At 41.2% G+C, this 19,702-nt stretch overlaps 2 protein-coding genes across 2 annotated transcripts in view; one reads left to right on the forward strand and one right to left on the reverse strand.

The window, feature by feature from the left end:
• cacna2d3a (calcium channel, voltage-dependent, alpha 2/delta subunit 3a) overlaps positions 1-19,702 on the reverse strand; it is a gene marked incomplete at both ends in the record, with an annotated part of 143,308 nt that overhangs the window by 56,221 nt on the left and 67,385 nt on the right. The window contains 5 exons of the mRNA XM_083894955.1: positions 2,572-2,646; positions 4,545-4,625; positions 4,959-5,030; positions 13,004-13,021; positions 16,176-16,309. Of these exons, the coding sequence (XP_083751081.1) occupies positions 2,572-2,646; positions 4,545-4,625; positions 4,959-5,030; positions 13,004-13,021; positions 16,176-16,309 (380 nt within the window). The remainder of the gene's footprint in view (positions 1-2,571; positions 2,647-4,544; positions 4,626-4,958; positions 5,031-13,003; positions 13,022-16,175; positions 16,310-19,702) is intronic.
• lrtm1 (leucine rich repeats and transmembrane domains 1) overlaps positions 1-19,702 on the forward strand; it is a 72,431-nt gene that overhangs the window by 28,571 nt on the left and 24,158 nt on the right. The gene's annotated exons all lie outside the window — the stretch shown is intronic.

A 19,702-nucleotide genomic window follows, 5' to 3' on the forward strand; every position in this document is an offset into this window, starting at 1 on the left:
TATACAAACACACACACACGTATGCAAACGCACGCATAACCAAACGCACATGCAAACACACGTAATCAATTTCAAACGTATACAAACACACGCGTAAATAAACAGACATGTAAACAAACACACGTGCACGTAAACAAACGCGCACGTAAACAAACGCGCACGTAAACAAATTCACACGTAAACAAACACGTAATCAAACACAGGTAAACAAACGCACGCAAACACACGTACATAAACACACACGTAATCAAACACAGGTAAACAAACACACGCAAACACACACGTTATCAAACACAGACAAGCTATAAGAGCGTGCAGTAAAGAGTCTTATATCCTTTATATAATATATAATATATAATATATAATATACAAACACACCTGAGCAGAAAGTACTCAAAGTGTTCGGATTGAATTAATGAGATTTGTAAATACGTCACAGTTCAAAGTTCACTTGTCTCGTTTTTATGAATAAAAATAATAGAAGAAAACACTCTTCAACAAACACATAAGAAAAGAAGAGGAATAAAAGCCTAAATATGTGACCTATAAACACACACCTCCAGGACGTCCATATAAGGAGTTGTGTTTTAGTCCCAGGGTAATTTACCACAAGTTAATAAAAACAGTGATCAAATGATTAAACAACAGGGATTTTTGACGTAGTTCATGTGAGTCTGTTTTACATGTGATTGATTTGGACGTTAAACCAAAGTAACACTGTGTGTGTGTGTGTGTGTGTGTGTGTGTGTGTGTGTGTGTGTGTGTGTCCATTCATCTGTCAGCCTCCCACCTCTCATTAGCTGTTTAACACTGATCATTAGTGTCTTTAATTAGACCGCCGTTAAAACCATCTGTCTGTCTCACCGTTTCTCCTCCTTTCATCCTTTCATCCCTCCACTCCATCACTACTCTGCACCGTCTCTCTCCTCCTCCTCCTCCTCCCTCTCTCCTCCTCCTCTTCCTCCTCTTCCTCATGTGAGAGCAGAGAGTACAAAGGTGTTAATCACATCCATTCAGGTGTTCTATCTCTGTCTATTCACGCAGCTCAGCGGAGGCCAGGCGAACACAGTCGGCCTCATCTGCATACCGCCGTGCAGCCAACACGCCGAGCTAGCAGCAGCACGCCGCCGCGAACGTGTCGAGCTGCCGCCGCGCGAACACACACACACACACACACACACACACATTTACTGTGTTGATCTGCATCAGAACGTAGCGACGAAATCAGTGACCGACTCAAGAGCGAGTATTAATCAGCAGACTTGTACAAAACAAATGGAAGGTGACTGAAGTGTGACTGATACAGTCATCACAGCTCTGCATCTGCAATGTTTACAAGAAAATATGTTTGTAAACCACTCACTCTCCCACACCAAAGTCACTCACTCTCCCACACCAAAGTCCATAGAGTAAACCAGTGATTTTAACATCACAGCACACAGGAGTTCACAGGAGTTGTTGATCCACTGCTGCCTCCATCACTAAGTTACAATGACTGATTTTAGTGAATTCGGCTTTTAAAATATTTACTTTAGACTTAACTCAGTGACACAAAGTGACCACACGAGGCAGCAGAGGACCAGCAGCTCCTGTGTCCCCGTGAGCTAAAATCACTGGTTTAGTTTAGAAGTAGTTTGGTTTCCTCCGCTTTTTGCTGTCTCCGTACTGAACAATGCACACGTAAACAAACGCACACGTAAACAAACGCATGTGTAAACAAGCGCACAAGTAAACAAACGCACACGTAAACAAACGCATGTGTAAACAAACGCACACGTAAACAAACGCATGTGTAAACAAGCGCACAAGTAAACGCGCACACACGTAAACAAACACGCATGCGTATACAAACGCACATGTAAAAAAATGCACGTGTAAATAAACGCACGTGCATATAAACAGACACTTAAACAAACGCACACGCAAATAAACACACACTTAAACAGACGCACACGTGTAAATAAAACGCACGTGCTAACAAACGCATGTGTAAATAAATGCACACGTAAATAAACGTGTGTAAATAAACGCGCGCGTAAACAAACGCACACATGAACAAACGCACGCGTATACAAACACACACGTATACAAACGCACACGTAAATAAACGTGTGTTAACAAACGCACATGTAAATAAACGCGCGCTTGAACAAACGCGCACGTAAACAAACAAAGTGACCACACGAGGCAGCAGAGGACCAGCAGCTCCTGTGTCCCTGTGAGCTAAAATCACTGATTTCCTCTATGGGCTTTGGTGTGGGAGAGTGAGTGGTTTACAAACTTCAGTTTCCTGTTGTTAAAGTCTGTCTAACAGTGAAATAAAGTCGTGAGTGTGTTGTCGTGATATTTTACACCTCCTCAGGCATAGATTTCTGTTTAGCGTGAGAAGTTGCTTCCACAGATGAAGATAAACCGCGACACAGACGATGTGACTGTAATACAGAGAATGACTCAAACAACCACATCTCAGGAAACCCCAACTTTCCCTTAAACAAAGTGAAGCTTCAGTGTGTGTGTGTGTGTGTGTTGTTGTGTTGAGACGGTTTGAAGCGTGAGTGAACGATGACTCACCAGCGGACGCAGATCCGGGTGTGTGAGGATGTAGCCGTTGTTGGTGATTGCAAAGGCGTAGCCGTGGATGCCCAGCTATTCAGAGAAAGACACAAAAATCGGACACGTGATGATTCCGCAGCTCGTTGTGCGTCGGTGCTAATCAAGGCCTCTTGTGCGTCGTACCTGCACAGTCATTTGTTCACACACAGAAAACAAATAGCACACATTGAAATCTCTAAACATGAACTCAGGTTCACATCTATGGATAAAAAGAGACGAGTTAGCAGTGAGGACGTGGTGTGGACACCATCAGGACTAAGTACACAAAATGTGTGTCATTTTCTGGTCATGACTGGACATGAGGAATGAGCTGAGGATAATCAGAAAAGAATCCACGTGATTTATTTGCTACTGAGTTTGTCAGGACGCACTCAGACCAGCACACAGTCCTAAAAACATTAGCATCCCGGTGAGAAGAGAATAACTAGTGACTTTATACTGACTCATAGATATGTTTGTATACGAGTATAAATGGTTAGTGAGCTTAAACAGTTACTAGTACGAATAATAATGATGTTTGTTGACGTTCACTGATGTTCGTTGATGTTCATTAATGTTTATTAATGTTCGTTGAAGTTCGTTAATGTTCGTTGAAGTTCATTAATGTTCGTTGATGTTTGTTGACGTTCACTGACGTTTGTTAATGTTCTTCATGTTCGTTGATGTTAATTAATATTCGTTAATGTTCGTTGATGTTCGATAATGTTCGTTAAAGTACGTTGATGTTCACTGACGTTAATTAATGTTCGTTGATGTTCGTTGATGTTCACTGATGTTCGTTGATATTCATTAATGTACGTTGATGTTCATTAATGTTCGTTGATGTTCCTTAATGTTCGTTAATGTTCGTTGATGTTCATTAATGTTCGTTGATGTTCACTGACGTTCGTTAATGTTCGTTGATGTTCATTAATGTTCGTTAATGTTCGTTGATGTTCATTAATGTTCGTTGATGCTCACTGACGTTCGTTGATGTTCGCTGATGTTCATGAATGTTCGTTAATGTTCGCTAATGTTCCTTAATGTTCATTAATGTTCGTTGATGTTCATTAATGTTCGTTGATGTTCCTTAATGTTCGTTAATGTTCGTTGATGTTCATTAATGTTCGTTGATGTTCACTGACGTTCGTTAATGTTCGTTGATGTTCATTAATGTTCGTTGATGCTCACTGACGTTCATTGATGTTCGCTGATGTTCATGAATGTTCGTTAATGTTCGCTAATGTTCGTTGATGTTCGCTGATGTTCGTTGATGTTCCTTAATGTTCGTTGATGTTCATTAATGTTCGTTGATGCTCACTGACGTTCGTTGATGTTCGCTGATGTTCATGAATGTTCGTTAATGTTCGCTAATGTTCCTTAATGTTCATTAATGTTCGTTGATGTTCATTAATGTTCGTTGATGTTCCTTAATGTTCGTTAATGTTCGTTGATGTTCATTAATGTTCGTTGATGTTCACTGACGTTCGTTAATGTTCGTTGATGTTCATTAATGTTTGTTGATGCTCACTGACGTTCATTGATGTTCGCTGATGTTCATGAATGTTCGTTAATGTTCGCTAATGTTCGTTGACGTTCGTTGATGTTCGCTGATGTTCGTTGATGTTCCTTAATGTTCGTTGATGTTCATTAATGTTCGTTGATGCTCACTGACGTTCGTTGATGTTCGCTGATGTTCATGAATGTTCGTTAATGTTCGTTAATGTTCGCTAATGTTCGTTGACGTTCGTTGATGTTCGCTGATGTTCGTTGATGTTCCTTAATGTTCGTTGATGTTCATTAATGTTCGTTGATGCTCACTGACGTTCGTTGATGTTCGCTGATGTTCATGAATGTTCATGAATGTTCGTTAATGTTCGCTAATGTTCCTTAATGTTCATTGATGTTCGTTGATGTTCGTTGAAGTTCGTTAATGTTCCATAATGACGTACCTTATATTTGGGAATGGTCTTGAGCAGCTCGGACACAGGTACGTCCGTCCCGACCACACCAAGGAGGATGCCGCGGTTCCTCTGTGAACATGTTTGAGAGGTTTCTTATGTAACACAATCTCACACTTATGTAACACAATCGCACACACACACACACACACAGTTTCATATAAATGTTTCCATTAGTGACGCTCTGATGTGTCCTAATTTACAGACTCCAATCAAACTGGAATTAGCGTCTATCAAACACAAACATAATTAACCATTATTTCACAATTTGCATCTCTTCTCTCTGAATCTAGTTATGGTGGAAGTAATTGCATCCTTTTGTCTTTTCTTTTTTTAATTAAAACTGCAGCAGGAGAAATCGTGGAAACAACGGCGGAGTCTTTTTGTCGCTCGGCGTGAACTCACCGTCTCGTTCTTGGTGCTGAACACCGGCATGGCCACCGTGGTCATCAGAACTGGACCTTGACCGTTGTCCAGCTGCGACAGACGATAGAACATGAGGTAGAATGAGGAAAAAACGGGGAAGTAAACGATGAATCACACAGTTCAATAACACTGAGCGAGCACAGACTGAAAGACATGACACGTTTTATTCATGCTCATTATTTGCCTTAAAACGTGTTCAATCACAGGCCGACTCTGATCTCATGCAGAACAAACTCCTCCCACGACAGTTTGGCGTCTTCTTCCCTAAAGACTGTTGAAATAATGATGATATTTATCTTCTGTTTATGACCATGAAAGTCTGACACTGGTCGGGTTCAACTCGTCCGTTCTGTTTTAAAAGTGTGTTTTGGTTCAAATGAAGTGATGTTTCAGATTGTTAACCACTTCTTCCCTGACCCTCTTTCTGGAGTCCCTGCTCCAAATGCCCAAACTAAATAGAGTAAATCTCTGCAGTTACAAGCTCTATGTGGATTATCTAGGTATCAAAATGAAGATTTGAACACTTGTGATACTAGAGGTGTAAGTTTCACTGTAGATGCCACTGTGTCAGAGTAAATGTACATGGAACACAGCATAACTGAAGGATGTTTTTCTCTCGCCTAAAAAAATACTGCATTTTAAAGCAAATATCACCTTTAAAATCTGCAGTAGGAGCTTAAAAACACATGGAGGTCATGTAACAACATGTGGACATGAGCTGTGCAAAGTCTGATGCTGCTGAAGTGAAGCAGAGTGAAATTACAGAGGTTTTAGTAAAGAGATGTCTGGGCGTTCTCACTTTTGGAACAGTTTGGCACCATCTGTGCCATTTGAGATTTCTTAGGTACCAAATTATTAAAAACCCATTTAATTTTATTTATATGTCACTACAGGTCTAAAAAGAACTTGTTTTGAAAAAAAAAAAACTATGATAACTGTCTGTAAATGGATGCTTCCTGTGCTGTGCGTAATAACTCTGTGACTCTGCAGCGTCTTCAGTTACACAGCGCCATAGCTCTGGCTTACCTTGGTCAATTAGGGTGATTGACAGCTCGTTTTAAACCTCTAAACCGGTAGAATCAAACTCTCAAACTCCGTCTGAGCAGAAAACCTTCATTCCCTTTTCTCAGGAAGTCACTTCTGTAACTTCTAGTATTATTTGGAAGCGTATTTATTTAACGAGCGTAAATACAGGAGAAGGACGTGACACAGAGCAGTGACGCGTGGACATTTACCCTCATACCTTCATTAGGGCAAATGCAAATGTCCCTAAAAGTCGCTCTAGATGCGTTTGCTTTTGAACGGCCTCACAAATTAAAACAGACTTATCTTCTATTTCGTATTTTTCTGCTTTAAAACCTCATTTAGCTGAGGATCATCACCACAAGACACAAGACAATAATAACCAAGAAACCCGGGGTCAGAACAGCTCTGTGACCTGGAAACTAGAGATGGACAAACACTGACTCTGACCCATGTTTTTTTTTAAGGCTGATACCAATAATAGTCAAGGAGGCCGATAACAGATATCTGGATATTTGCAGTTAAAATGAAAATATTGGCGTCAATTGTTTTAATAATAGATAATACAAGCACCAACACTTCAACATTTAAATGCCTTTAAGCATATGTTTATTAAACAGCTTTTAATAAACATTTTTCTTAGTCAATCTTTGTTTTAAAATTCTAACAAAAAGTGCAGGAATCTCAACAGCAAGTCTTATAAAGATAAATGAAAATTTAAACAAATCAATAAATAAATTGATCTCTTATCGGCCATCGGATTTTTAAAAAAGGCCGATACCGATATGCGTCAAAATGCCGAATATCGGTGCTGATAATCGATCTATCTCTACTGGAAACCACCTCTGCTCTGGGTTGATTTTGTCACTTTATCATATGAACAGTTTATTTATCCTGCACTTTATCATCCGTCACACGACGTTAGACTGGTTTAAATATCAGAATCATCTACAGTGGATCAGAACCTTCCAAGGTGTCGACTCTAATGGTTTTACAGGAACATCACACGCCTCCTGTAGCGCTAACCACCGTTTCCCCGCACTGAGAACAGGTAATGACATCCGTTCCGTCTCCCTCAGATAACCGGGACAAACTGGATCTGTGACCGGAGCTCAGACGGCGAGTGATAACGACCCGGGAAACGCCGCGAGGACGAGCTGCTGGACAACGCTGATCGATCGGAGGAGACGAAGGGAAACTGTTCTGCGATCAGGTCGTAAATCACTGCTCTTAAAACAAACACCACACATATTTCACTGCGTCTCCCTGCAGCTGTGATTCAATGAATCAGGTCGTCACGCCGACGTGTCCCACTTCCTCTGGGTTTAAGGTCACGGGTCCAAGAGAATCTCATCCTGATCCACTACAGCTGCAGGGGCCGTTGGTTTAAAATGTTCTAGGGGGCGCTGTGGAGGCGTTTTGCCATGGACTTGCACAGTCCAGTTTTCTGGCAGGATTCTGAATTTGCATCGTTGCCACGGTAACACCATTTCAACAAAAGTCATGATATATAATCGCAATTCTTGGGGTTTCACCCAGTGCACGAAAGAGTAAAAGACTGTTTCCTGTGACCAACAGGGGGCACTCTATTCGAAATGGTTAGTTTCTATAGTGAAGTTAAAACAGTTGTTGTTTTCTAGCGAGAAAACATTAAACTCTAGAATTTGCCGCACTTTTGTAGCATCTTAGCATCGTAGCATCGCCAACACGGCTCATTCCAAATGTGACTTCCTGTTCACCAAACCACTTTAAAAAAACAATAACAATATTGTTCTCACACTGTGTGTGTGTGTGTGTGTGTACATTAAAATGTTGACAGGGTTAGGATTTGCAGATTAAAGCCAGTGTGGAACGACCTGCAACTTAAAGTTGCAGTTTTTACTCTTTTGTCTTTTTCGGTCTAATCTAATACATTGTACACACAGTATCAGTATTGTATTGTGATGTTACCGCGTAGCTATAATGCTAAAACCCACCACAGCTATCATTGTCGTCGTCAAATCAAATCAATACAACAACAAGATAATAAATAACTCAATATTATGGTTATTTCTCGTTTTATAACGTCATGGTGGGTTAGCGCATATTCAATGTTTGCAAAAATATAAGTGAAACAGCTACGTTAGCATTAGCATTCCCTCTCCCACAGCAGTGTGCAGGACATCATGACTCCAGGACCGAACTGTCCAGAGTCCAACGTCACTCATTTTTCAGATCATAAAAAAACAAAAGTCTGAAAGTCAAGACTTCACAGAAGACGGATGATGATGATGATGATGACGACGACGATGTCAGAGTGAAGTACGAGGACAAACACCAGCTTCTGCTGGATTCAAAGGCAACATCACATCATTACCGCTGACCCTGACTCGCGTCCACCCGGGGGACGACTGTCCTTTAAACCTGTGCTTCATTATCCTGAACCCAGGAGAGAACAGAATCCTTCAACCCTGAACCAACGTCCTGCCCCCGAGTCCCAGCGGGCGGCTCTTCAAAGTCAGATTTGACTCATCGTACAAAACCTTCCACCTTTAAAGCAAGGGCAGGGCTAACCTGAGCTAAATCTGCATCATCTGTGCTCCGCTGCTTCTGTCTGAGCAAAAGAGAACGCGAGTCCTTCCTCGCGCTGAGCATCGAAGAATGGAAAAACTCTGTCATGTTAGAAAAGATTCTAATGATTGTGTTTAAACCGGATCAAAACCCGACATTTAAAAGTGAAAATGTTTCTGGATCTTCCACAATTCTTGTCTTTGGGATTAGAGGCGGAAAAACGAAGTAAATCGCAAAAATCCAGACGGACTCAGCTTAAAAAATACATGTATTGGTTTAAATGGACAGTTGAAAGGCCTGGAACGGTGCTTGGAATGGTCCATTCCGTGCTCGTTTTGCTTGGCTTTGGTCAAAGTTCTGTCAAGTTTGATCGGTTTTGAGGGAAATTAGATCTCGACGAATAATATGGACGCTGCCAAAGAGACTGAGCTTCACGTCGGTGCTTGTGTTCGTTAAAGCCTGCAGGAGGCGCTGGTTCCCGGTCCATCACAGGACCGTTCACACTCGCATTCACACTGGGAAAACACGCAAACTCCATGCAGAGAGGACCCCTCACTTTGCTGCAAGGCAACAGTGGTAACCACTGCTCCACCGTGTGGTCATCTGTGCAGAGGTGCAGCTTGTGAACAGGCAGGGCAGGCGACTGCTTGGGGCCCCCGAGCCCATAGGGGGCCCCCGACACTTGGCGCCTGAGGGCTGTTTTTAGTGAAATGTGCAGTGAGCACAGGATTATTTACAGTGTAATGCATATCTTTTTTTTTACTCAGTTTATACACGATTTTTCAGTTATTTACAGTATTTTATTATTCTATACATTTATATTGTTTCATAATGTGGGTTCTTTACACTTTTTTTACTAAGTTTATATAGTTTTTTAAAAGCTATTTACATTATTTTATTGTTTTTTCCATTTATATTTTCACATACTTTTTAATTACAAGGTTTTTCCATGTTATTTCATACATTTTTTCGTTGGTGTCAGATTATTTATAACATAACGGAGATGAACACTGGTTTGAAGGAAGGGCCCCCTGGGAATCTTGGCCCCTAAAGACTCTAGAGTCGCCTCTGCATCTGTGCACGGATGTTCTGGGATTATCTACGACATCAAATACTGAACGTTAAGAAGACGACAGTCTGGACCTTTTTGTTTTCTGGTTTCTTCAACCAGAACCAGAGCTTTAGCTCAGGAGCTTTTTTTCTTAACATCTTACACTTGTCCTCAAAAATACTCCCCCTTCCTCCTCCTCCTCCTCCTCCTCCTCCTCCTCCTCCTCATCCTCCTCCTCTCCCTCCTCCTCTCCCTCCAGTGTCAGCTCATCTAACAGAGGGAAACGAAGCCAAATGAGCCAGAGGATGATGGATGATGGTGGAGGTGAGGAGGAGAATCAGAGGAACACGGTTATTAACAGTTATGACGCATATGAACAAGTGAATAATACTTATACGAATACTAAAGAGTAAACGGAGCTCGTTTGCTTCATTCTTGCGTCTCAGTGTGATTTCTGTCCCCGTTTCACTGCAGAAGAACCACGTCATTAATGCCACGACTCTGAGGGCAGAGCAGCTAATCTCAGATAATCTCGGCGTATCTCGGCCCACACACACTGAACTACATCACACACACACACACACACACACACACACACACACACACACACACACACACACACACACACACACACACACACACACACACACACACACACACACACACACACACACACACACACACACACACACATTCTTGTACTTGCTGCATACTGAGGACTGGGTTGCTGACAAAGTGAGGACCAGCATTTCCACTTAATAAATCAACACAATTACAAATATCTACTTCATGAATGACATCTATAAAGAACTACTGGGTGCAGTACCATAACATGTCTGCAGGTGGAGCCCCAGAGCAAAAAGGGAAGGAAAACTTTTTCGATTTTTTTAAATTTTTGGTCCAAAATTTTACAAAAACATCATACTATACTATGTCGACCAAAATGTGATTTTTTTCAAATTGAGTATAGCATGTTTACAACCTAAGGAAGTGATTTCAATAAAATCAAAGTGAGGACCAGCCAAAATGTCCTCACTCCGTAAAAATGACCTCACTTTGTTGGTTAAAAACCCTCACTGGTCCTCAGTATGACACAAGTACAAGAACACACACACACACACACACACACACACACACACACACACACACACACACACACAGTGACAAAGCACAGGCAGCACAAAGAAAGTCTATCAACGGGTGAGTGAAGTCCAACAACAACAGCGCCTCATAGAGGTTAGAGGTGTGTGATACGCACAAATCTCTTCATCTCCAGACTCGGTCAGAGGTCAGAGGTCAGCGAGTTAAACATCACGTCTTCATCAAACAAAACTAGCGCAGTCAAACGTTAGCGCGGCGTCAGCGTTTAATGGTGTCAACGCCAATGCATGCGTCAAACTTAAGGCCCGAGGCCCAGATGTGGCCCCGCCACGTCATTTTCTGTGGCCCGCGAGTGATTAATTGGTTTTAAAAATCCGTGTTAAAATAGGTCTATGCTGCTTTAAGGCATACGTTGACCATAAACTACATTTCCCACAATGCACGGCGATTGCGTTAACCGCAAAGTGACGGCACCACCACTAGATCGCAGTGTATCATTGTATATGCATCACGCGACGAGTGAAATTGAATAAGTAATAAATACAGAAAGTTATTAGCAATATGTTACAGAGTAGTTACCTTTAGTTTACATTATATTAGGTTACATTTAGTTACATTTATTCTGTATGACAGTTACATCTTGGCCCTTTGAGGGTAACCATTATGCTGATAATGGTAACGCTAAACTTTAAAAACAGAGACACGCATACGCAGCACACAGGTACACTGGTTATTTGTAGCGCTGCTCTTTTCCTTTAATAAACAGACCACTCCAGTTCCACTGTAGGCTAACGCTAACAGTGCTAAAAGGAGCTAATGCAGCTAACGGAGCTAACTGGTAAACGGTGCCTGGACTCCGGTGTTGCGGCACGTAAACATGACGTTGCGCCTTACTTTTATTTCTAGTAAACTTTTCTAATTTCTGATCCAAACAAAAAGACTTTTCTTCTTCTCCTTCTCTAGGGGGCGCCACAGAGGAGGATCTGCACGGAGACGGGGTTTTAGGGGACATAAAAACGCCCACCAGAGTTGGAAAATCTCAGAAGGCCGCGAGATTCAGCAGGATAAACACGGCGAGCAGAGACGGAAAAGTCCACATGGAAGGTTATGAACCGGCGTTACAGTGCCACCTACAGGACTGGCATATAAACTACAGTCGTTCCGTGTGGAAGGAGATGATTTTTGCTGAAACGACGGCGTCTTTACGGGAAACTTTTTTGAAATGGCAAAGGATAAATATAATAATAATAACTAGGACCGCTAGCTCCGGGCAATTCGGGGAGCACAGCAGCTTGACAACCAGTCAATTCTCAAAAATGGCCGACTTCTGGGTGGGCGGAGCTAATGGAAGTACATTAGAAATTTGTTTGGAATCACAAGAGCAGCAACTGTTCCAAGTTTGGTTCAGATTGGGACAACTATATGTGATTGAGACACAAAAGAAAAAAATGAAAACATTTGCATTTTATGCTAATTTGACCGCTTTATCTCGCGTCAACACCTCCCAAAAAAAAATCCTGAAGAAAATTTGGACTATGCCTAACGCGCTCAACAAATTTCGTCCAGATCGGACTACTTTGGTCTCATCCTAACCTGACTTCTGGGGGCGCTGTCGAGCCCTGGGGCTAGGCACGGGTTAGGGCCCTAAATAATAATAACAGGAACAATAGGTTTGGGCCAGGAGCTGGTGGCCCTGGCACATTCGTGCTCGGGCCTAATAATAATAATAAATATTCTATATATTTGTCCCAGTCTTGGACAAAAAGACTAATTTAGTAAATGTTTGGGTTTAAAAAATGGTAACTTAAGTTAAAACAGTCGTCTGATGATGACGCGGACGCTGTTTTTAATGGTTTCAAAGACTCTTTTTAGACACAAACGTGTGCGAGACGCAGAGAATAAAATGTCTTGACACGTTATCAACGACTGCTTCTTCTTCTAAAACGTATCCTGGTTATTTCACGCCCTCTCTGACACTTGACTTCCGGATAAAAAATCTCCTCTCGTTTCGTTCGACCGCAGCTTCAAATAAGGAGAAGTCGTCGTTGTCGATATCACACACCACTGACTGTTTGAAACCAGGCGGCTGACGAGCGACAAAGTGCAACGACGACACCGTCGAAAACAGGAAGACGCCGTCGTCGCTCACCAAACTCAAAGGCCTTGAAAGCTCATATCACATGACATCACCACATCACACCAGAGGCCAAAATGCACATGCAGAAAAACAAATGCACACCAGGGTGAAAACACAGCGACGGCCTGAAGAAGCCAGGGTTTGATGTGAGTTTAGTTTTACCTGTTGTGCTTGGGGGAGCTAAAGAGAGCAGATTAGTGGAGGAGGAGGAGGAGGAGGAGGAGGAGGAGGAGGAGGAGGAGGAGAGAGGAAAAGATGGGAGGAGAGACAGAGTCAGTACTTTTGTGTCGTGAAGAGTCACAAAGTTTCTCCTTCAGTGGAGTTTCTCACTGATGCATCCACATCAACGCACCGTTATTCTCATAATCCATGAATGGTTTGGTCTGGAAAAAACGTCAGAAAACGTGGGAACATATTGATTCGCGTTTGTCAAACATGGACATGGTGATGTTCTCAAACCAAATATATGATTCACTTTGTAAGGATTTCTTTGTTTTATGGAGCAAAGAAGGCAGAAAATATAGTCTCTCCAGCTGCTCCATAGAGTTACAGTATACGCTGATGACATTATTTTATATGTATATATATACAAAATAATATACATCTCTCTCTCTATATATATATACATATATATATGTATATTTGTATATATGTATATATGTACATATATACATATACACATATACATATACATATATATATACATATATATACATATACATATATATATACATATATACATATACATATATATACATATATATATATACATACATATATACATATACATACATATATACATATACATACATATATACATATACATACATATATACATACATATATATATACATACATATATATATACATATATATATACATACATATATATACATATACATATATATACATATACATATATATACATATACATACATATACATATACATACATATACATATATATATACATATACATATATACACACGTACACACATATAAATACATATATACACACATACACACATATATACACATATACATATACATATATATACACATAAACATGTACATATACATGTGCATATATATACATATACATGTACATATATATATACATGTACATATATATACATTTACATATATACACATATATATACATACATACATATACATACATATATATTTCTGTGTATATATAGATATATATAAAATGATATATCTATATATACATATATAATAATGTCATCAGCGTATACTTTAACTGCATTAATAAACGCCTACTTAATAGAACAAAAGCCCATTCAATGTTTCCATTAATCTGCAGATTATTTTCTTTATTAATTGACGAGTTGTTTGGTTCAGTTTTTGTCAAACTCCGTAAACGACGATGTTTTCAAACCAACATGATTCGCTTTTTTAATGATTTCTCTGTTTTATGGAGCAAAGAAACCAGTATATATACACATTTAAGATCCATCCTTTTTTTTTTTTAATTATCCAAATAATTAATCATGGATTAATCGAATAATGGTTGCAGCCCTAATCACTGCTGAGTGCATGCACTTGGACTGTGATGAAGGGAAATGAAGGTCAAAGAAAAGAGCGATGATGAAAAGGATTTGAGTTCCACGTGCTGAAGTTTTCACAGTCTGTGACGAGTGACGATCGACCACCAAGACATTTATAATCTACTGTAGAGTCAATAAACACGAGCGTCATCAGAGCTGAGCGAGCGGATTTAAAACATTCAGATAAATACACAAATCATTCTTTCTTTCAAGAAGAAGAAGAATCAAAAATCAGACGATGACAAAAATACGCTTAGTTACGAGTGATCGTCCTCAGGGTCAAAGTCAGTGTTTGTCTTTTGTCTTTGGTGAATTTTCATTTCCCAGACATCACGTGGTCATTTTCTCTCTCTTTCTTAACTTTACTCGCTCATTGTTCTGGAATCTCACGTCAACGACAGAGAGACAGAGAGACAGTGGACAGTGTCCACAACACCGTCCTAGTGATGATGTCTCCACGTTTGTCCTGCGTAGGCCTCGTCTACGTACGTCAAGCAACGCAGGCCGTCAAACAGTAGGTGGCGTCGTAACAAACGAGGGAGACATTTAGCTCAATATCAACTTCACTTCTTTATGAACGACATTCAAGCACTTTCAAGGACCCAGGTCTGTTTAGGGGATGATTTTTCAAAGACTTTCAAGGCAACTTGAATTTTAGTTTTTTGCATTTTCACATTCGAAGATTTCAAGGACCCGTGGGAACCCTGATAATAACCACTTTTACCCCAGTTTTGTAAAGATGCTAATGTGGTAATTGTTGTCATTTGTCTGTGAAGTAAATTCTGATTAAATCTATATTAATATTGCTGATATTAAAGAGTTTTCTGAGCAGGTGAAACAAAACAGAAATGTCACAACTACTATTATCTTACAAAAATCATCATAGAATTCAATCAAATTCACCTCCAACATGTTCTAACTCACTGAGTTGTTCATGTCTGTGTGTGTGTGTGTGTGTGTGTGTGTGAGTTCTTGTACTTGCGGCATTTGAGGGCACATGATTGTTTTTACCCAACAAGGTGAGGTCATTATTACGGAGTGAGGACATTTTGGCCGGTCCTCACTTTGTTTTCATTGAAATCACTTCCTATACTCAATTTGTCAAAATAGACAACATAGTATAATATGACTTTTTTGTCAAATTTTGGACCAACATTTTTGGGTCAATTTTTTTTTTTAAATTTTGGACAACATAGTATGTAGTATGACTTTTTTGTCAAATTTTGGACCAAAAAAAAAAAAATCTAAAAAAAGTTTTCCAGCCCTTTTTGCTCTGGGGCTCCACCTGCAGACATTTTATGGTACTGCAACCAGTAGTTCTTTATAGATGTCATTCATGAAGTAGATATTTGTAATTGTGTTGATTTATAAAGTGGAAATGCTGGTCCTCACTTTGTCAGCGACCCAGTCCTCAGTATGCAGCAAGTACAAGAATGTGTGTGTGTGTGTGTGTGTGTGTGTGTGTGTGTGTGTGTGTGTTCACCAATGTTCTACTAAAGCTCCCAAACACACACACGAGACTCATTGACTTAATGTTTCCATCTGCTACAAACAAACAAACAAACCCTTTCACGCGTTCACAGTCAGAGACGCTCGCTGTAAACACGACGCTGACTTCTTAATCCACTTCAACCTCCTGCCACTGGATTCAACGCTGAAATTCTCATGAAACTCAACGCACGTTTACTTTTGATTTACTCATCGACCCACAATGCACTGCGGGACAGGTGCGATCGGAGGAGGCGGAGACGACGGTGACTCACGGTGTTGTCGACGTAGGCCTCGGTCCACACCGTGTCGTGCTCCCGGTCGATGACTTTGGGACGACTCAGCACGTGAAGATACTCCATCACGTTCTCCTGAACGTCGGCCAGCGTGGAAATCTGCGTGAAGTAGCCTGGTGGACAGAGAGGGGATTGCAAGAGAGAGAGAGGTTTTTTTTCAGACATGCAGACTGAACTAGGGCTGTAACGATACGCGTATCGAAAATCGAAATCGCGATACTCAGAGCCACGAACCTGTGTCGTGGCGTGAGAAAACAGAATGGCGTCATTAACGATTTGTGTTTTTTTAATCGCGTTAATCTCTTCTTCACCAAGGGCAGCGTCAGACGCAGCGACAAAAGCGTCATAAAACCACGTCTAACTTGAACAAACACAGACATGCTGCATACCCACAGAAAGGTCAGAAACTCGGCTAAAAGCTCATATAAACCATTCTTATGTTCACCAAACACAGTTAAAACACACATGGATCAAACATGTTTAAAAGCGGCACCGGAGCGTCAGCGTGATTACGTAAACAGCGGAGAATTCACAGATTTTCATCACTCTACGAACAAGATTCACGGATCCAGGCCCAAAATAAGAGCAAAACAACAACTGACTTTCAAGAAATACAAGCGGAAATGTTGTCTTACCTTTGCTGTTCATCAAAACAAGTTATTTCTCATGAAGAACTACACTTCCCAGCATGCTTTGGGGACAAATCCCGGTCTGATTGATCATTCACTTTGTATTTTTCAAGAGTATTATTTTGTTACAGAAAAGAGAGAAATCTTTGGTTATTTATTTATTTATGTTCAAATCTGTTCACAGTGTTCCAAAAAAATTGGTATTAAATGTTACATTAAGTTGTTTTATAAGTAAATGTTTGGAATGTATCGAATTGTGGGTCAAAAATCGTGATACAAATGGAATCGTGAGTTTGTGTATCGTCACAGCTCTATACTGAACACAAACTCCCATTGCGGCAAGAGTGACGATAAACCGACTTAATCCAAGGTTTTTCTTTTTTTTTTTAAACTGTAGATCATCGAGTGAACGTCCAAGATATAAACAGAAAATAGAACGTGTCACACCGGAAACACTTCTAAATGTTGTCTGAAAAGTAACGTATGTAAGTAACTCTGTTCTGGAAGGTTCCCACGATTAGTCGGTAAAATGGAAACAGGTGAGGGAATGAAATCTTTAGCAGTTTATACAGCTGTTAAACATGACCTGAGAACCTTCAGCGACGGCTGTGAAAACTGGGATCTGAGGGAACGTTTCAGATCGAGTCAAGCGTCGTCACTTCCTACTTTCAAGAGGGCGTGACCATCGACAGACGTAGTTGAACATGTCTCTGTTTTGGATAAACTCACAACCAACCGTCCATCGTCCAGATGACGTACACAGAGCAACAGAGAATGTGTCAAAACGTCTCAGGACCGCGACATAATATCTAATGATGGCGTCTTTGTGGAGAAAGTTTCTTAAACTTGACTTAAATCTGTATTTGAAAGACAAACGCTCTTCGGTGGCCGCCATGTTGGACGTACACAAAAGTTGTGTTGCATCGTTTCTCTGTCTCTAGTGAGGTCTACTTAAGTTTATTTAGATTTTGAAAGAACAAAAGTAAAAGAAGATGCAGCCAAGTCCAAAGTCACCACTTGACCTGTGCTTCTCTGTAAGCAGGTTTTGTCGTACCAGAACTAAATCAAATCACTGGCAGTCAGCTCAGCTAAGCTAAGCTAGGAGCATCCACCAATGGATTTGACTCCTCCTAAAGTGAGGAAGGGGCGTGGCTTACCACTAGATTCAAAGACGAGATTGCAAAAAAAAAAAAAAAACATCTATCTCAACATCTACGGCTCATAATATTGTGAAAGTTTCACAAATCAAGTGAAATCAAAGGGAACAAGAACAAGAGCAGAAAGCACAGCTGGAGAAACTGTCATGCTAGCTCGGAAAAACATCACGAGAAATGCAACGTGAACCAGTCGTTCCTTCAGATCTCAGGTCTGAAGAATCAGAGGTCGACGCAAATCTGCGTCTGCAAATCTGTGTCACATCCAGCATCAGCTCAGCGTTTTTCCTTCAGCTTCAGAGTAAAGTGCGGCAGCTACACACAGCGTTCGCTTGGTGAAACAGACGCAGGAGCATCGAGAAGACGCTGCAAAACTCCCCGTGGTGTCGTCGTGTGAGTGAGTGCAACGCAGCGTGGGTCTGTGAAAAGGCTAAGTACTGTGGAAACGTAAGAGAAAATCCCATCTCAGTTAAACCGAATGTGAGGCCATTTCCTACAGCGCTAATGCCGCCATTATGATGCTAATGTGCAGGAAGGAATACACCGTTATCTCAGCGAGGGGGAAGAGGAAGAGGAAGAGGAAGAGGAAGAGGAAGAGGAAGAGGAAGAGGAAGAGGGGGATTCTGGGACACGGCGAGATCACCACGAGGATAAAATCACAGCCGAGGGAAATAGATTTAAGGTTCATCGATCCTGGAGACGACCTTTACACCACAGAGAGAACACAGTCGCAGATCTACAGTATGATGGATGCCATGTACACACACACACACACACACACACACACACACACACACACACACACACACACACACACACACACACACACACACACACACACACACACACACACACACACACACACACAACAACAACAACAGAGAAGATCCATCAACATCTAATTTGAACGTCTGTGACCAGAAACACGCAGATTTACTCTCTAACCAAATGAAAGCCGCGGTGATTACTACACCGTGTCACCGTGGCAACGAGGACGCAACAGACTCAACTCGACCTGAGAATGGATTTTGTTGGACTGAAACCTGCAGCGGTTTTACAAGTTCTTACAGGAAATTGTGGGTGAACAGGAAGTCAGGAAATGACTTTGTTAAGAGAGACGGTTTGTGGTAAGAGGGCGAGGAGCCTGATCACTTACTTCTAAGAAACGTGTGACATGTTTCCTGTCAGTTGCAGTTTCAGTTAACAAGTGTGAACTTAGGAGTTTGTTTAAGATGTATGACTGAGATTAAACTGAATGACTGAAGAAGACCTGACGATGACCTGAGACCTGACAATGACCTGATGAAGACCTGACAAAGACCTGAGACCTGACGATGACCTGCTGATGACCTGAGACCTGACAATGACCTGATGAAGACCTGACAAAGACCTGAGACCTGACGATGACCTGCTGATGACCTGAGACCTGACAATGACCTGATGAAGACCTGACGATTGCCTGATGAAGACCTGACCAAGACCTGAGACCTGACAATGACCTGACGAAGACCTGATGAAGACCTGCTAATGACCTGAGACCTGACGATGACCTGATGAAGACCTGACCAAGACCTGAGACCTGACGATGACCTGATGAGGACCTGACCAAGACCTGAGACCTGACGATGACCTGATGAAGACCTGACCAAGACCTGAGACCTGACGATGACCTGATGAGGACCTGACCAAGACCTGAGACCTGACGATGACCTGATGAAGACCT

Source organism: Microchirus variegatus (assembly GCF_963457635.1).
Source record: "Microchirus variegatus genome assembly, chromosome: 9".
Lineage (NCBI taxonomy): Eukaryota > Metazoa > Chordata > Actinopteri > Pleuronectiformes > Soleidae > Microchirus > Microchirus variegatus.